This window comes from Oncorhynchus masou, chromosome 2 (genome assembly GCF_036934945.1).
Source record: "Oncorhynchus masou masou isolate Uvic2021 chromosome 2, UVic_Omas_1.1, whole genome shotgun sequence".
Classification (NCBI taxonomy): domain Eukaryota; kingdom Metazoa; phylum Chordata; class Actinopteri; order Salmoniformes; family Salmonidae; genus Oncorhynchus; species Oncorhynchus masou.
In genome coordinates, this window is record NC_088213.1 from 47,452,374 (window position 1) to 47,472,277 (window position 19,904).

At 39.2% G+C, this 19,904-nt stretch overlaps 1 protein-coding gene across 1 annotated transcript in view; it reads right to left on the reverse strand.

Moving 5' to 3' along the window:
* Positions 1-19,904, reverse strand: part of si:ch211-266g18.10 (axoneme-associated protein mst101(2)) — a 57,387-nt gene that overhangs the window by 13,801 nt on the left and 23,682 nt on the right. The window contains exons 21-26 of the mRNA XM_064985246.1: positions 17,447-17,491; positions 17,136-17,183; positions 10,487-10,531; positions 10,179-10,226; positions 6,184-6,231; positions 6,020-6,067 (exon numbers count right to left, since the gene is read on the reverse strand). Of these exons, the coding sequence (XP_064841318.1) occupies positions 6,020-6,067; positions 6,184-6,231; positions 10,179-10,226; positions 10,487-10,531; positions 17,136-17,183; positions 17,447-17,491 (282 nt within the window). The remainder of the gene's footprint in view (positions 1-6,019; positions 6,068-6,183; positions 6,232-10,178; positions 10,227-10,486; positions 10,532-17,135; positions 17,184-17,446; positions 17,492-19,904) is intronic.

The window sequence follows — 19,904 nt, forward strand, 5'->3', positions numbered from 1 at the left end:
TCCTCCCCTCAGCAGCCTCCACTGATTTCAGTGTTTGTCAAAAGGGGTTGTAATAGTTCTGTAAAGTTATCAAAAAGGGTGTGAATCTATTATCTAAATTATTTTGTTACATTACAAAAAATGATTTCACAGTATTAAAAAACACACACAGAGAACATACAGAGCCTTCAGAAAGAATTCACACCCCTTGACTTTTTACACATTTTTGTTGTGTTACAACCTGAATTTAAAATGGATTAAATTTAGATTTTTTTTGTCACTGGCCTACACACAATAACACATAATGTCAAAGTGGAATTATGTTTTTCGGAATTGTTATTAATTAAAAATGAAAAGCTGAAATGTCTTGAGTCAATAAGTATTCAACCTCTTTGTTATGGCAATCCTAATTAAGTTCAGGAGTGAACACTTTAAAAAAAAAAAAATGTTGCCTTTATTTAACCAGGCAAGTGAGTTAAGAACAAATTCTTATTTTCAATGACAGCCTGGGAACAGTGGGTTAACTGCCTGTTCAAGTGCAGAATGACAGATTTGTACCTTGTCAGCTCAGGGGTTTGAACTCGCAACCTTCTGGTTACTAGTCCAACGCTCTAACCACTAGGCTAACCTGCCAACTTGCTTAACAAGTCACATAAGTTACACAGACTCTGTGTGCAATAATAGTGTCTAACATTATTTTTTTATGACTACCTCATCTCTGGGCCCCACACATACAATTATCTGTAAGGTCCCTCAGTCGAACAGCTAATTTCAAACACCGCCCCACAAGATCGACAGACAATGTAACAGCCATCGCACTGCACACTGCCCTATCCCATCTGGGCAAGAGGAATACCTATGTAAGAATGCTGTTCATTGACTTTAGCTCAGCATTCAACACCATATTACCCTCCAAGATCAAGGCCCTGGGTCTGAACCCCGCCCTGCGCAACTGGGTCCTGGACTTCCTAACGGGTTGCCCCCAGGTGGTGAAGGTAGAAAACAACACCTTCACTTTGCTGATCCTCAACACTGGGGCCCACAATGTTACGTGCCTAGATCCCTCCTGTACTCCCTGTTCACCCATGACTGCATGGCCATGCACGCCTCCAACTCAATCATCAAGTTTGCAGACAACACAACAGTGCTAGGCCTGATTACCAACAATGACAAGATAGCCCACACGGAGGAGGTGAGGGCTCTGGGAGTGTGGTGCCAGGAAAATAACCTCTCACTCAACAAAACAAAGGAGCTGATTGTGGACTTCAGGAAAGAGGCGGAGGGAGCACCCCCCTATCCACTCTGACCGTACCGCAGTGGAGAAGGAGGAAAGCTTCAAGTCCCTAGGCGTACACATCACTGACCAACTGAAATGGTCCACCCACACAGACAGTGTGGTGAAGAAGGTGCAACAGCAATAGGTACAACAGATGGTGTATCAATACCCTCAATAACTACAAAGATACAAGTGTCTTTCCTAACTCAGTTGCCCAGGAGGAAGGAAACCGCTCAGAGATTTCACCATGAGGCCAATGGTGACTTTAAAACAGTTGCAGAGTTTAATGGTTGTGCAAACCTAATTGACAGAGTGAAAAGAAGGAAGCCTACACTGAATATAAATATTCCAAAGCATGCATCCTGTTTGCAAAAATGCCCTAATGTAATACTGCAAAGAATGTGACAAAGCAATTTTTACTTTTTGTTCTGAATACAAAGTGTTATGTTTGGGGAAAATCCAATACTACGTATTACTCCCCATATGTTTAAGCATAGTAGTGGCTGCATCATGTTACGGGTATGCTTGTAATCGGACCGGGGAGTTTTTCAGGATAAAAAGAAACAGAATGGAGCTAAGCACAGGCAAAATCGTAGAAGGAATCCTGGTTCAGTCTGCTTTCCACCAGACACTGGGGGATTAATTCACCTTTCATTAGGACAATAACCTATATTACAAGACCAAATCTACACTGGAGTTGCTTTACAATGAGACAGTGAATGTTCCTGAGTTCCTTGAATCTGCTTGAAAAGCTATGGCAAGACCTGAAAATGGTTGTCTAGCAATGATCAACAGAGCTTGAAGAATATTGCAAAGAATAATGGGCAAATGTTGCACAATCCAGGTGTGGAAAGCATTTAGAGACTTACTGCCTGAGATACTTCGCAAAGCAAATTCACGTCATCACGTCATGTGCGCAGCTGACCATTGTAAACTGGAAAACACTCGGTTTGTTAATTTTGATAGAAACAAATAAATAAATGTTAACATTTTCTACGCCCGTGGCTGGGCTGCATTCGCGCTTGTTGGATGCATCTCCGCCTTTTCACTGGCCGGTGTTGCCCGGAGCTCCGCCATCTGATAGCAGAGTAGAAGGAGCTCAGCAAGAGGAGCAAGACAATCAACAATGGTTGCAAGACACGGGCCGTGGAAGCCGAAGACGGCACCTTCTCACAAAGCAGTATACACTCTCAACGAGAGACCCGGAGAGGATACAAACAGTGACTAGTTTCGCCGTCCTGGAGCCTGATCTTCCTGCACCTTCGCTGCTGGGGGTGCCTGTGTCTACAACTACGAAGTCGACAACCTTCTGTCCCTGCATGTGGCAGGCCTCCAAGCAATCCTGCCTATCTCCCGTCCATAAAGGGTTCTCTGAATCCTGAAAAACGTGGGAGTGGGCAGAAACTGGATTTTAAAGAGTTGATTGACTATCTGCTAAACACTAGCAAAAAACAAATCTGTCCCTCTGCCATCTCTGAATCGCGGCATTGAAGGCTTCAGCAGGATTCTTTCTCTTCACAATTGGCAACATGATTATTGCAGCTCAATGCGTGTAGCTTTTGTTGACAACTTCAACACCTTTTGGAAAAAAAACATGTTTTATAAGGAGGATGTAATCCACCCAAATAATTTGGGAACCTGGATCCGTTCACAGCATTTTAAGGCTGCATTGAGACAATGACTTATCAATGACTCAAGCCCAGCTCAGCTAATCACTACTGTTGTGACATGTAGTTGTCATAATGCTTCAGTAATTGTACATTACACCAGGGGCATCAGTAGATACAATATAAGTAAACTAATTGATGTCCCTTTACCCGCCCCGAATGCCTCTACTATGCATACAACTATTATATGCAGTAATCATGTGCCTATGAACCACATTTATACTGTTAGCACTAAGCCGGTGTGCACTAGGAGGAAGTCCACTGTGAGCAGCTCATCCTGCACTAACATAAAGAACATGAGCACATCTACTGCTGCTAAGCTTCCCAGTAAAGCAATGAAAGCAAGTAAGCATCCCAGAAGAAAAGTGCTCAAAATAGCCCACGTTAATATATGATTTTAAGAAACAAGGTTCATGAAATCAATCATTTGTTAGCAACAGATTATATTCATATTCTGACTATGTCTGTAACTCACTTAGATAATAACTTTGATGATACAGTGGGAGCAATACAAGGTTATAACGTTTACAGAAAATACAGAAATGGCAATGGTGGAGGTGTTGCTGTTTATATTCAGAGCCACATTCCTGTAAAGGTTTGAGAGGATCACATGTCAAATACTGCTGAAGTAATATGGCTCACCTTAACCTTAAGCCCATTCTGGTGGGAAGCTGCTATAGACCACCAAGTGCTAACAGTCAGTATCTGGATAACATGTGTGAAATGCTTGATAGTGTTTGTGATATCAACAGAGAGTTATATTTTCTGGGTGATTTAAATATTGACTACCCACTCAAGAAAAAGCTACCCACTCAAGAAAAAGCTTCAAACTGTACCCAGTGCCTGCAAACTGGTTCAGGTTATCAGTCAACCTACCAGGGTAGTTAGAAACCGCACAGGAATGAAATCACCATTAATTATTGATCACATCTTTACGAATGCTGCAGACATTTTCTTGAAAGCAGGATCAAGATCCGTCGGAAGTAGTGATCACAATATACTAGCCATTTCGAGGAAAACCAAAGTTCCAAAGTCTGGGCCTAGTGTATAAGAGGTCATACAATATGTTTTGTAGTGATTCCTATGAATTTTTCATTGGCAAGTTTAGCAAAAGTAGGTATAACATGCCAGCAACAAACACTGACAATACACATCCAAGTATATCTGACCAAATTATGAGAGACAATCATTGTACTTATAAATTCCGTAAAGTTAGTGTGGAAGAGGTGAAAAAAATTATTGTTGACTATTAACGATGACAAGCCACCGCGGTCTGACAACTTGGATGGAAGATAATAGCGGACGATATTGCCATTCCTATTTGCCACATCTTCAATTGAAGCCTACTAGAAAGTGTGTGCCCTCAGGCTTGGAGGGAAGCTAAATTAATTCCGCTATCTAAGAATAATAAAGCTGGCTCAAATAGCCGACCAATCAGCCTGTTACCAACCCTTAGTAAACTTTTTGAAAAAATTGTGTTTGACCAGATACGATATTATTTTACATTAAACAAATTCACAAGACACTTACAGCATGCTTATAGAGAAGGACATTCAACAAGCACAGTACTTACACAAATTGGCTAAGTGAAATGTATGATAAAAAGATTGTGGTTTCTGTTTTGTTAGACTTCAGTGCAGCCTTTGACATTATCGATCATAGTCTGCTGCTGGCAAAAGTTATGTGTTATGTGTTATGACTACACACACTGCTATATTGTAGATAAAGAGTTACCTGTCTAACAGAACACAGAGGGTGTTGTTTAATGGAAACCTCTCCAACATAATCCACGTAGAATCAGGAATTCCCCAAGACAGCTGTCTAGGCCCTTTACTTTTTTCAATCTTTACTAATGAATTGCCACTGACTTTGAGGAAAGCCAGAGTTCCTATGTATGCGGATGACTCAACACTATACAGCTACTACAGCGACTGAAATGATTGCAACACTCAATAACGAGCTGCAGTTATTAGTTTCAGAGTGGGTGGCAAGGAATAAGTTCAATAAATATTTCTAAATCTAAATGCATTGTATTTGGGACAAATCATTCACTAAACCCTACATCTCAACTAAATCTTGAAAAAAATAATGTGTAAATTGGGAAAGTTGAGGTGACTAAACTGCTTGGAGTTTGCCTGGATTGTAAACTGTCATGGTCAAACATATTGACACAACAGTAGCTAAGATGGGGAGAAGTCTGTCTATGATAAGGTGCTGCTCTACCTTCTTGTCAGCACTTTCAACAAGGCAGGTCCTACAGGCCCTAGTTTTGTCGCACCTGGACTACTGTTCATTCGTGTGGTCAGGTGACACAAAAAAGGGCAATTGCAATTGGTTCAGAACAGGCCACGGCTGGCCCTTGGATGTACACAGAGATCTAATATTAATAATATGCATGTTAATCTCTCCTGGCTCAAATTGGAGGACAGATTGACTTCGTCACTGCTTGTGTTTATGAAAGGTTTTGACATGTTGAATGCACCAAGCTGTCTGTTTGAAATACTGGCGCACAGCTCGGACACCCATGCATACCCCACAAGACATGCCACAAGAGGTCTCTTCCAAGTCCAGAACAGACTATGGGAAGGCGCACAGTACAAAATAGAGCTATGACTCCATGGAACTCTACTCCACATCAAGTAACTCATGCAAGCAGTAAAATTTGTTTAAAAAAACAGATTAATAAAACACCTTATGGAACCTTATGGCAGCAGCTAATGGTGATCCATAATAAATATGAATACAAAATACCATGAAAGACTCACAGCTGTAATTTCTGACCAAGGTGATTCTTCAAGATATATTAGTGTGTTATGTTTCAAATTGTTTTTACAAATGTTAGAATTTTTTTCCACTTTGATATTACAGGGTATTTTGAGTAGATTGTTGACAAAGAAATTACAATTAGATGTATTTTTATCTCACTTTGTAAAACAAAAAAGTTTGAAAAAAGTTAAGGGGTGTGGATACTTTCTGAAGGCACTGTACATATAGAAAACAAAGCTATATCCAGGGGTCATCTGATCCGGAGGACATGAAAACAGAGAATTAACAGAGATCCAACAGTGATTAAAATGAACAAAAACGAAACCTGTACCTTTCATTACAGTTGCTGGCTTAGCCTTCTTTTTTGTAGCTTCATGTTCTAAGTCAAATACAGAACAGTTTTGAATGAGACACTATCTAAATAACAGTCGAAGGGTATTGAGTTGACAGAAGACATGAATAGGTGAGCATGGAAACTAAATCCATACACTGTACCTTTCTTAAGAGGGTCTGGTTTGTCCTTCTCTTTCACACCCTCAGGTTCTGAAACAAGTAGGAACAAGAAATTACATGGCATTACTACAGCATGGCTCTTAACTGAAGGTAAGATAGAAACATCAGCTTTAGGACAAGATGATTTTGCTTGTCCTAAAGCTGATTATTTCACAATTTTTGTTGAAATTATAAAACATTACAGAGTCATGCAAACATTACGTTTGAGTCCAATATTGTGTAGTGTTGATTGACAATGTAGGCTGTGAGGGGAGGATAGCGGTTGTATATTGAAGGGAAATACATCATTTCTCAGTATATATAAACCATATGCAATCTACTGTACATAGTATGTACATATAAAAACAGACCGAACACTTTCTCAAAAAAGTTACTTTGAGAAAAAAAAGATGAATCTGAAATAAATCAATATCTTTTGAAGGGGATTCCTGGTTCTGATTCTGGTTATTAAAATGAACTAAAACAAATGGTGTTTATATAAAACTATATTCATCACAGCTCTCTTGTTGGTAGGGGACTCATGAAACATAAAACCAGCTCATTTTCTTATGGAATATGCCAGAAGGTGCCGATTCTGCAGGTACCAGGTTACATTTGGACCTGGCGAAATGTGGAAGCTATTAACGTTAACTTAGGGGAGGCAGGTAGCCTCGTGGTTAGAGCATTGGATTAGTAACCAAAAGGTTGCAAGATCAAATCCCTGATCTGACAAGGTAAAAATATGTTGTTCTGCCCTTGAACAAGGCAGTTAACCCACTGTTCCTAGGCTGTCATTGAAAACAGTTTTTTTTCACTTGCCTACTTAAATAAAGGTCAAATAAAAAGTACATAAAAAAATACTGTCAAGTAGGATTGCGACTTGCTAGGGGATGGTGGATGTGCCTTAAACTGCAGACTACCACTCCAAGGGTCACGTATTCAATCCCAGTGCTAGCCACTAGTGGTGCGCTGGTCAGCTGTTTGTTCATCTGCACTCGCCCGCAATTGCTAATAACCCATCTGCATCCACCTGACTATAGTTGATAAAGTGAAAATCTGTGGCCCGCACCCGACAGACACTAACCTGCTAATGTAGAAAATGCGCTGTAGGTTACAGTCACAGACTGCATTTAAATAGGTTTCTAGGCTACATGCTGCTTCTCTTCTGTCATTAGCCTTTATGGTGCCCTTGAAGACTAAATAGAGCTCACCAGAATGTCAGAAATTGTCAGAATGAATGATTCAACATAGTTGACATTGGTAAAGTTTTCTCTTTCATATCTGCTTCTTTTGAGGAGCAAAGCCATTTGGGGCCCAGGGATCAAATGCATAACAAATGCATAACAATGTAAGTAGTCTGGGTGGCCATTTGATTGTTCAGCAGTCTCATGGCTTGGGGGAAGAAGCTGTTAAGGTGCTTTTTAGACCTAGATGTGGCATTCTGGTACTGCTTGCCATGCAGCAGCAGAAAGAACAGTCTATGACTTGGGAGACTAGAGTCTTTGACAATATTTTGGGCCTTCCAAAAAATTGGTCCTGGATGGCAGGAAGCTTGGCACTGTAGCGCTTCAATTTTTTTGGGCCTTCCAAAAAATTGGTCCTGGATGGCAGGAAGCTTGGCACTGTAGCGCTTTAATGCCGAGCAGTTGCCATACCAGGCGGTGATGCAACTGGTCATTGTCCGTTTTGCCTCAGTGACTTGACATGAACGTTTTCTGGTGGTTTCCAAAAGCATTTGGCGACATACAGTTAGGTAATAGGCTTTTGCACTAATGCAGAAATAATGAAAGAAAACCCTCTAATGTAGCCTATAGATATAAATTGCACAGGAAAGATACATTTAGGCCTATGGATTTAAGGTATTATCTTGTCTTCATTCAACCCGCCTGCCACCCATACATCATCCATTTCATGATAATTTATATTTTATTTATTTAATCTTTATTTGACTAGGCAGTATCGGCACAACCGTCTGTGACTGGGAGTCCCATAGGGTGGCGCACAATTGGCCGGTGTAGGCAGTCATTAATAAGGAAGGATTTAATAATAATAATAATAAATAAGGATTTGTTCTTAACTGACTTGCCGAGTAAATAAAGGTTAAATCAAAAAAATATCTATATTTTTTTAAGTATCTGATGTTTTGGTCGTCTCTCAGGAGAGACTAAATCAAATGGAATGAAGTCACCTTTAACTCATGCCAACAGGAACAGAATCCACACTAACAACCTAAATGTACAGCAGCCTATGATAAACATATAGATGCTTTTGAAACATATCATTAACAAATCACATCCTATATGGGTAGTGAAAGGGTAACTGATGTAAGGTCCTTTTATCATCTGTGTAGTATGACTTGTGTTTACAATGTGTTTATGAAGAATTCATGAATGCTCTGTGAAGCATTCATAGGTGCTGCTAATATATGATTAGTCAGAAATGTAATCCCATGTGAAATCTTCCCTTTTTCTGGAAAAGTGACATATCTCAACATTCTAAACAATCTCTAGTTTAATTCACATAAATATTTAATATGCATATTATTTGGAATGAATTGTAATACTTTTTTTCATAGACAACTTTAACTCTCTCTTTTGTAATATAATAATTTCTATGAATGACATCAGGTTCTGTGAAAAATAAAACATTTTTTTGTCATGGACAGTTGAGAAAATTAAGTTTGTTTAAAGTGTGACAAAAAATGGTTACTTTTTGTAGGAGCTGCTGGCTTGGCCTTTTCTTTGGGAGCCTCAGGCACTAAAAACATAGGAGGAAACTATTTTACCATGCTTTGTTGATGTCTTAGGTCTCTCTTTATGTAATGTTGTGGTGTTTCTCTTGTCGTGATGTGTGTTTTATTTTAATTACATTTTTTATTTTTAATCCCAGCCCCTTCCCCGCAGGAGGTCGTTTGCCTTTTGGTAGGCCGTAATTGTAAATAAGAATTTGTTCTTAACTGACTTGCCTAGTTAAATAAAAGCATTAAAAAACAATAGTTGTTTAGTATTGTCACGAGTCCGAACGAGGGTGGTTTCCTTTCCCGGGCGGGTGGCGCTCGGCGGTCGTCGTCACCGGCCTATTAGCTGCCACTGATTGTCTTTCCTCCCCCTCCTTGTATGTTTAGTGGTAGCACCTGTTTATGTTTAATTAGTTTTTCTTTATTAGACAGCCGGCCCGCCTGGTTGTTGTGCGGGTTTATTTCAGTGTAACCTTCGGCTCTGTTGTAGAGGTACATGTTAGTGCCTGGTCGTGATTTGTTCCGTTGTACATTTTGATTCCCTGTGTTTGGGAACGTAACTATTGTGAGCACCCTGTGGTGCGTTGGTGCTATTAAAGACGCACAGCATTGAACTCTCTGTCTCCTGCATTTGACTCCACACACACGACACCCGGAGCATTACAAGTATTTCTAAGAACAGTAATAAAGAACATGGAAGAAAGCACCTGTACAGCATCTCTACAATTGTAAACATAGTCTAAGGAGCATGAACAAGTATTAAGAAATGAGTTACAAACAGAATAATATCAGAATGGTTTTTCAGTGTACAGGAAATTATGAATGTCCCCCCACACTGTACAATTAGAAAATCAGGGGTGCCCCCCATTTTGCACTGAGGCCGTCTTCACTGAGGTTCGGGGAGCCACACTGCATATAATGCTTTGCCATCAAATACTCCTGAATTCATAATGTGGGATGTTTGACACACTTGGAATAGATGCTTCAAGTATTAGTTGATAAATATAAACCTTTTATGAGTTATATGAGTTATACTGAGAAAAATAAAGTATTAAACATAAACTAGAGAGATTAAACCGTGTCAGTGCCTTCCTTTAGAAGGGCAGGTTTGGTATATTCTTTAAGAGCAGGTTCTGAATCAAATTACACAAATATACATATTTCACCGCAACTGAATGAAAATAAATGAAAAGACACGTAATTCTGTCTTCTGCTAAATGAATGTTTCCCTGAAAAACAATACCTTGAATTGAATCAGTACCTTTCTTTTGAGATACTGGTTTGGCCTTCTGGTTGGGAGCCTCACGTTCTAAACAAAGACACCAATTTAAGATCAATGATAATAGTTATAATGGAGGTTAGGGCATACATAAAGTACAAGTAACAATTTCTATTAAAAAGTTTACCAAAGTCAGACATCCGGGAATTGGTAATCTAATGTACTGTATATACTGTAGACATGAATTACATGCTACCGTTACATAATAAACAACAATGAAATACCAAGGATGCTAGGATTGTTATCAAATAAACTCACTAAGTAAGAGAAGTGGGAGTAAGTTCTATTACCTTTCTTTGCGGGGGCTGGCATGGCCTTTTCTTTCAGAGCAGGTTCTGAAAAAAATGAAAAACCAACATTTTTACTGCAAACCATTAAGTTATATTATGTGTGAGGAACTGAATGGGACAGATATTAAAATAAGAGCCATCCATATTTTGCTATAGCTGCCCCTTTGGCTTTCCCTTTATAAGCTTCAAACTCTAAATCAAACAAGAATAAAAACAATGAGAAGCCATGATAAGTGGAGCAGTACTCTACTAACAAACACAGCTAACAAACAAAAGATGAGCATAAGTATCTAGGTATTTTACAAAAGGCCAAAACTTTTGTAGATATGGAACATAAATACCTTTCTGTATACGGACTGTTTTGATCTTGTCTTTGGAAGTGGGGAGGTCTGAATAATATCTGTTTGTGTAATTCAATTTTCATTATGCATTACATTTCTTAAGCAACAATTTGTGCATTCCTTATCCAGATATACACTACCGGTCAAAAGTTATTCCAAGGGTTTTTCTTAATTTTTACTATTTTATACATTGTAGAATAATAGTGAAGACATCAAAAATTATGAAATAACACATATGGAATCATGAAGTAAGCAAAAAAGTGTGAAACAATTCACAATATATTTTATTTTTGAGATTCTTCAGAGTAGCCAACCTTTGCCTTGATGACAGCCTTCACCGAACAGATCAAACTGGCTCTAACCAGAATAGTAAGAGAAGTGGGAGGCCCCGGTGCACAACTGAGCAAGAGGACAAGTACATTATAATGTCTAGTTTGAGAAACAGACGCCTGACAAGTCCTCAACTGGCAGCTTTGTTAAATAATACCCACAATACACTAGACTATGTCAGCAGTGAAGAGGCGACTCCGGGATGCTGGCCTTCTTGGCAGAGTTCCTCTTTCCAGTGTCTATGTTCTTTTGACCATCTAAATCTTTTATTTCTATTGACCAGTCTGAGATATGGCTTTTTCTTTGCAACTCTGACTAGAAGGCTAGCATCCCGTAGTCGCCTCTTCACTGTTGATGTTGAGACTGGTGTTTTGTGGGTACTATTTAATGAAGCTGCCAGTTGAGGACTTGTGAGGCGTCTGTTTCAAACAGTCCTGATCGGTGCTTCGTTACTTGTCTTGGCCAGACAATGTACATCCGCCACTGTTATCTTTGGCAGCTCTTGCAAGCACCTTGTGTTAAACAGTGCCATGGTTGGTAAGGGAGGGTGTGTTGGCTAATTGCTAGCCAGCTTACCAGTTAGTGCGTTAATAGCTAGCTAGCTAAGAGACCAAATAAGACACAGAACAAAATCATCGACTTACAAAAATCACTAACAGAACGGATAAACACAATTTTCAACAAGAATAATAAAAAAAATGCGATAGAAATATGATTATATTAATATACTGAGGAAATTATAAAATGACTGACTTCGAGGGTAGTATGGCTACAATAAGGCTGACAGGACGCGATCCGGACAGGAAGCTATTTATCGGGTAGGAAGTTGAGGGAAGTGGGCCGTGCTACGTTGTGCAAAAGGTCTATTGGCATGCTTACTAGAGGAATGTCAACCAGAACTGTTGCCAGAAAATTTTCTGTTAATTTCTCTTCCATGAGCTGCCTCCAACGTCATTTTTGAGAATTTGACAGAACATCAAACCCATCTCACAACCGCTGACCACGTGTAACCCTGCCAGTCAAGGACTTCCATATCCGGTTTCATCTGCGGGATCGTCTGAGGGGAGGGGGTGGGGGAAAACTAATTCTGTTTGGCTGGGCCTGGCTGTCAAGTGGGTGGGCCTATACCCTCCAAGGCCCACCCATGTCTGCACTCTTGCCCAGTAATGTGAAATCCATAGATTAGGGCCTAATTAATTGATTTGCTTTTAACTCAGTAAAATCTTTGAAAATGTTGCATTTAATAGTTTTGATTAGTATATTTGCCATGTATTTTCAACTGTTGTCACGCCCTGGTTGAAATATATTATGTTTATCTTCATTTATTTGGTCAGTCCAGGGTGTGACATGGGTTATTGTGGTGTGTTTTTGTCTTGGGGTTTTGTGGGGTGTCTAGCATAGTCTATGGCTGCCTCTGAGGCGGTTCTCAATCAGAGTCAGGTGATTATCGTTGTCTCTGATTGGGAACCATATTTAGGTAGCCATATTCTTTGAGTGTTTCGTGGGTGATTGTTCCTGTCTCTGTGCTTGTTGTCACCAGATAGGCTGTATAGTTTTGCACGTTCCGTTTGTTGTTTTGTATTTTCTAGTTATTTCATGTCGAGTCATTTTTCATTAAGGAACATGAGTAACCAACCTCTGCATTTTGGTCCGCTTCTCCTTCAACAGATGAAGGCCGTTACAACAGTGCTGTTGTGTTTCACAAAAGTTCTGAACGCACCTACTCATTCAAGGGTTTTTCTTTATTTGTATTGTTTTCTACATTGTATAATAATATAGAAGACTTCAAACTATGAAATAACACATATGGAATCATGTAGTAACCAAAAAAGTGTAAAACAATTTAAAATATATTTTAGATTTGAGATTCTTCAAAGTCGCCACCTTTTGCCTTGATGACAGCTTTGCACACTATTGGCATTCACTCAACCAGCTTCCTGAGGTAGTCGCCTGGAATGCATTGACTTGTTAAAAGTTCATTTGTGGAATTTCTTTCCTTCTTAATGCATTTGAGCAATCAGTTGTGTTCTGACAAGGTAGGGGTGATATACAGAAGATAGCCCTATTTGGTACAAGACCAAGTCCATTTTATGGAAAGAACAGCTCAAACAAGCAAAGAGAAACGACAGTCCATCATTACTTTAAGACATGAAGGTCATCATTTCTCAAATGATTGCATCGCCTGGTTCACCAACTACTTCTCTGATAGAGTTCAGTGTGTCAAATCGGAGGGTCTGTTGTCTGGACCTCTGGCAGTCTCTATGGGGGTGCCACAGGGTTAAATTCTTGGACCGACTCTCTTCTCTGTATACATCAAATGTCACTCTTGCTGCTGGTGAGTCTCTGATCCACCTCTATGCAGAAGATACCATTCTGTATACTTCTGGCCCTTCTTTGGATACTGTGTTAACAACCCTCCAGGCAAGCTTCAATGCCATTACAACTCTCCTTCTGTGGCCTCCAACTGCTCTTAAATACAAGTTAAACTAAATGCATGCTCTTCAACCGATCGCTGCCTGCACCTGCCCGCCTGTCCAACATCACTACTCTAGACGGCTCTGACTTAGAATAGGTGGACAACTACAAATACCTAGGTGTTTGGTTAGACTGTAAACTCTCCTTCCAGACCCATATCAAACATCTCCAATCCAAAGTTAAATCAAGAATTGGCTTCCTATTTTGCAACAAAGCATCCTTCACTCATGCTGCCAAACATACCCTTGTAAAACTGACCATCCTACCAATCCTCGACAAAATAGCCTCCAATACCCCACTCAACAAATTAGATGCAGTCTATCATAATGCCATCCGTTTTGTCACCAAAGCCCCATATACTACCCACCATTGCGACCTGTACTCTCTCGTTGCCTGGCCCTCGCTTCATACTCATCGCCAAACCCACTGGCTCCATGTCATCTACAAGACCCTGCTAGGTAATGTCCCCCCTTATCTCAGCTCGCTGGTCACCATAGCATCACCCATGCGCTCCAGCAGGTATATATCTATGGTCACCCCCAAAACCAATTCTTTCTTTGGCCGCCTCTCCTTCCAGTTCTCTGCTGTCAATGACTGGAACGAACTACAAAAATCTCTGAAATGGGAAACACTTATCTCCCTCACTAGCTTTAAGCACCAGCTACCAGAGCAGCTCACAGATTACTGCACCTGTACATAGCCCACTTATAATTTAGCCCAAACAACTACCTCTTTCTCTACTCTATTTTATTTTATTTATTTATTTTGCTCCTTTGCACACCACTATTTTTATTTCTACTTTGCAAATTCTTCCACTGCAATCGACCATTCCAGTGTTTTACTTGCTATATTGTATTTACTTTGCCACAATGGCCTTTTTTTGCCTTTACCTCCCTTATCTCACCTCATTTTCTCACATCGTATATAGACTTGTTTCTACTGTATTATTGACTGTATGTTTGTTTTACTCCATGTGTAACTCTGTGTCGTTGTATGTGTCGATCTGCTTTGCTTTATCTTGGCCAGGTCGCAATTGTAAATGAAAACTTGTTCTGAACTTGCCCACCCGGTTAAATAAAGGTGAAAAATATAGCCTATATGTTTCCCTTGAAGACTAAATAGAGCTCACCAGAATGTCATAAATTGTCAGAATGAATGATTCAATCTAGTTGACATTGGTAAAGTTTTCTCTTTCATAGCTGCTTTTTTTGAGGAGCAAAGCCATTTGGGGACCAGGGATCAAATGCATAACAATGTAAGTAGTCTGGGTGGCCATTTGATTTTTCAGCAGTCTCATGGCTTGGGGTAAGAAGCTGTTAAGGTGCTTTTTAGACCTAGACGTGGCGCTCTGATACATGCAGCAGCAGAAAGAACAGTCTATGACTTGGGAGACTGGAGTCTTTGACATTTTTTTGGGCCTTCCTCTGGTCCTGGATGGCAGGAAGCTTGGCACCAGTGATGTATTGGGCAGTACACACTACCCTCTGTAACGTTTTACGGTCGGATGCCGAGCAGTTGCCATACCAGGCGGTGATGCAACTGGTCATTGTCCATTTTGCCTCAATGGATCGACATGAACGTTTTCTGGTAGTTTCCAGAAGCATTTGGCTACATACAGTTAGGTAATAGGCTTTTGAACTAATGCCAGATAGCCTAAAATAATGAAAGAAAACCCTCTAATGTAGCCTATAGATTTAAATTGCACAGGAATGATACATTTAGGCCTATGGATTTAAGGTATTATCTTGTCTTTATTCTGCCTGCCACCCACCCTTCATCCATTTCATGAAAATGTATTTAATTTTTATTTATTTAAACCTTTATTTGACTGGGCAGTATCGGCACAACCGGCTGTGATTGGGAGTCCCATAGGGTGGCGCACAATTGGCCGGTGTAGGCAGTCATTGTAAATAAGGATTTGTTCTTAACCGACTTGCCGAGTAAATAAAGGTTAAATCAAAAGAAATCTATATTTTTTAAAGTATCTGATGTTTTGGTCGTCTCTTTCAGGAGAGACGAAATCAAATGGAATGACGTCACCTTTAACTGGGGAAATGTCGACAGGGACAGAATCCACACTAACAACCTAAATGTACAGCAGCCTATAGAATGATAAATATAGAGATGCTTTTGAAACAATTCATAAACAAATCCCATGCTATATGGGTAGTGAAAGGGTAACTGATGTAAGGTCCTTTTATCATCTGTGTAGTATGACTTTTCTGTTAAATGTTTTAAACATCTACGATGTATTTATGAAGAATTCATGAATGCCCTATGAAGCATTCATAGGTGCTGCTAATATATGATTAGTCAGAAATGTAATCCCATGTGAAATCTTCCCTTTTTTCTGGAAAACCCCCATTGTAAATCAATGAAGTGACATATCTCAACATTCTAAACAATCTCTAGTTTAATTCACAGAAATATTTAATATGCATATTATTTAGAATGAATTGTAATACTTTTTTTCATAGACAACTTTAACTCTCCTTTGTAATATAATGATTTCTATGAATGACATCAGGTTCTGTGAAAAATAAAAAATACATTTGTCATGGACAGTTGAGAAAATTAAGTTTGTTTAAAGTGTGACAAAATATGGATACTTTTTGTAGGAGCTACTGGCTTGGCCTTTTCTTTGGGAGCCTCAGGCACTAAAAACATAGGAGGAAACTATTTTACCATGCTTTGTTGTTGTCTTAGGTCTCTCTTTATGTAATGTTGTGGTGGCTCTCTTGTCGTGATGTGTGTTTTGTCCTATATTTTAATTACATTTTTTATTTTTAATCCCAGCCATAATTGTAAATATACATTTGTTCATAACTGACTTGCCTAGTTAAATAAAAGCATTAAAAAAACAATATTTGTTTAGTATTTCTAAGAGCAGTAATAAAGAACATGGAAGCAAGCACCTATACAGCATCCCTACAATTGTAAACATAGTCTAAGGAGCATGAACAAGTATTAAGAAACAAACAGAATCATATCAGAATGATTGGTCAGTGTACAGGAATTTATGGATGTCCCCTCACACTGTACATTTAGAAAACCAATCTGTCCATTATGACCACAGTCAAATCAGAGGTGAAATCAGGGGTGCCCCCGATTTTGCACTGAGGCCGTCTTCACTGAGGTTCGGGGAGCCACACTGCATATCATGCCTTGCCATCAAATACTCCTGAATTCATAATGTGGGATGTTTGGCACACTTGGAATAGATGCTTCAAGTATTAGTTGATAAATATAAAACTTTTATGAGTTATATGAGTTATACTTAGAATAATAGAGTATTGAAAATAAACTGGAGAGATTAAACTGTGTCAGTGCCTTTCTTTAGAAGGGATGGTTTGGTATATTCTTTAAGAGCAGGTTCTGAATGAAATTACACAAATATACATATTTCACCACAACTGAATCAAAATAAATGAAATGACACGTAATTCTATCTTCTGCTAAATGAACATTTCCCTGAAAAACAATACCTTGAATTGAATCAGTACCTTTCTTTTGAGATACTGGTTTGGCTTTCTGGTTGGGAGCCTCACGTTCTAAACAAAGACACAAATTTAAGATCAATGATAATGATAATGATAATGGAGGTTAGGGCATACACAAAGTACAACTAACAATTTCTATTAAAAAAGTTTCCCAAAGTCAGACATCCGGGAATTGGTAATCTATATACTCTATATACTGTAGACATGAATTACATGCTACCGTTACATAATAAACAACAATGAAATACCAAGGATGCTAGGATTGTTATCAAATAAACTCATTAAGTAAGAGAAGTGGGAGTAAATTCTAATACCTTTCTTTGCAGGGGCTGGCATGGCCTTCTCTTTCAGAGCAGGTTCTGAAAAAAATGAAAAACCAAAATTTTTACTGCATCCCATGAAGTTATTTTATGCGTGAGGAACTGAATGGGACAGATATTGCAATAAGAGCCATCCATATTTTGCTATAGCTGCCCCCTTTGGCTTTCCGTTTATAAGCGTCAGACTCTAAATCAAACAAGAATAAAAACAATGAGAAGCCATGATAAGTGGAGCAGTACTCTACTAACAAACAGAGCTAACAAACAAAAGATGAGCATAAGTATCTAGGTATTCTACAAAAACCCCAAACATTTGTAGATATGGAACATCAATACCTTTCTGTATACGGACTGTTTTGATCTTGTCTTTGAAAGTGTATGATTTAGCAGAAGAGGTCTGAATAATATCGGTTTGTGTAATTCAATTTTAACATTTTCATTATGCATTACATTTCTTAAGCAACAATTTGTGCATGCCTTAGCCAGATATACACTACCGGTCAAAAGTTATTCAAGGGTTTTCTTAATCTTTACTATTTTATACATTCTAGAATAATAGTGAAGACATCAAAAATGATGAAATAACACATATGGAATTATGAAGTAAGCAAAAAAGTGTGAAACAAACCACAATATATTTTATTTTATAAAATTCTTCAGAGTAGCCAACCTTTGCCTTGATGACAGCCTTCACCAAACAGCTCAAACTGGCTCTAACCAGGATAGAAAGAGAAGTGGGAGGCCCCGGTGCACAACTGAGCAAGAGGACAAGTACATTATAGTGTCTAGTTTGAGAAACAGATGCCTCACAAGTCCTCAACTGGCAGCTTCATTAAATAATACCCACAAAACACTAGACTAACGTCCGCAGTGAAGAGGCGACTCCGGGATGCTGGCCTTCTAGTCAGAGTTCCTCTTTCCAGTGTCTATGTTCTTTTGCCCATCTTTTATTGTTATTGATCAGTCTGAGATATGTCTTTGTCTTTGCAACTCTGCCAAGAAGGCCGGCATCCCGTAGTCGCCTCTTCACTGTTGATGTTGAGACTGGTGTTTTGTGGGTACTATTTAATGAAGCTGCCATTTGAGGACTTGTGAGGTGTCTGTTTCAAACAGTCCTGATCGGTGCTTCGTTACTTGTCTTGGCTAGACGATGTACATCCGCCACTGTTATCTTTGGCAGCTCTTGCAAGCACCTTGTGTAAAACAGTGCCATGGTTGGTAAGGGAGGGTGTGTTGGCTAATTGCTAGCCAGCTTACTAGTTAGTGCGTTAATAGCTAGCTAGCTAAGAGACAAAATAAGACACAGAACAAAATCATCGAGTTACAAAAACCACTAACAGAACGGATAAACACGATTTTCAACAAGAATGATAAAAAATGCGATAGAAATATGATTATATTAATATACTGAGGTAATGATTAAACGAGTGACTTCGAGGCTAGTATGGCTACAATCAGGCAACAGGACACGATCCGGACAGGAAGCTATGTATCGGGTAGGAAGTTGAGCGGAAGTGGGCCTTGCTACGTTGTGCAAAAGGTCTATTGGCTACTGCATGAATGTCAACCAGAACTGTTGCCAGAAAATTTTGAGAATTTGGCAGAACATCCAACCCATCCAACAACCGCTGACCACATGTAACCCTGCCAGCCCGGACTTCCACATCCGGCTTGAACCCTTGCCCAGTAATGTGAAATCCATAGCTTAGGGCCTAATTAATTTATTTGCTTTTAACTCAGTAAAATCTTTGAAATTGTTGCATTTATATTTTTGTTTAGTACATTTGCTATATATTTTCAACTGTGCTGTTGTGTTTCACAAAAGTTCTGAACCTATATACAGTACAAGCCAAAAGTTTGGACGCACCTACTCATTCAAGGGTTTTCTTTATTTTTATTATTTTCTACATTGTAGATTAATATAGAAGACATCAAAACTATGAAATAACACATATGGAATCATGTAGTAACCAAAAAAGTGTAAAACAATTTAAAATTTATTTTAGATTTGAGATTCTTCAAAGTAGCCACCTTTTGCCTTGATGACAGCTTTGCACACTATTGGCATTCTCTCAACCAGCTTCATGAGGTAGTCACCTGGAATGCATTTCAATTAACAGGTGTGACTTGTTAAAAGTTCATTTGTGGAATTTATGTCCTTCTTAATGCGTTTGAGCAATCACTTGTGTTGTGACAAGGTAGGGGTTATTTATATAAGTATTCAGACTCTTTGCTATGAGACTTGAAATTGAGCACAGGTGCATCCTGTTTCCATTGATTCTCCTTGAGATGTTTCTACAACTTGATCAGATCCCACCTGTGGTAAATTCACTTGATTGGAGATGATTTGGAAAGGCACACACCTGTCTACATAGGGTCTCAAAGTTGATAGTGCATGTCAGAGTAAGAACCAATCTATCGAAGTTTGAAGGAATTGTCCGTAGAGCTCCGA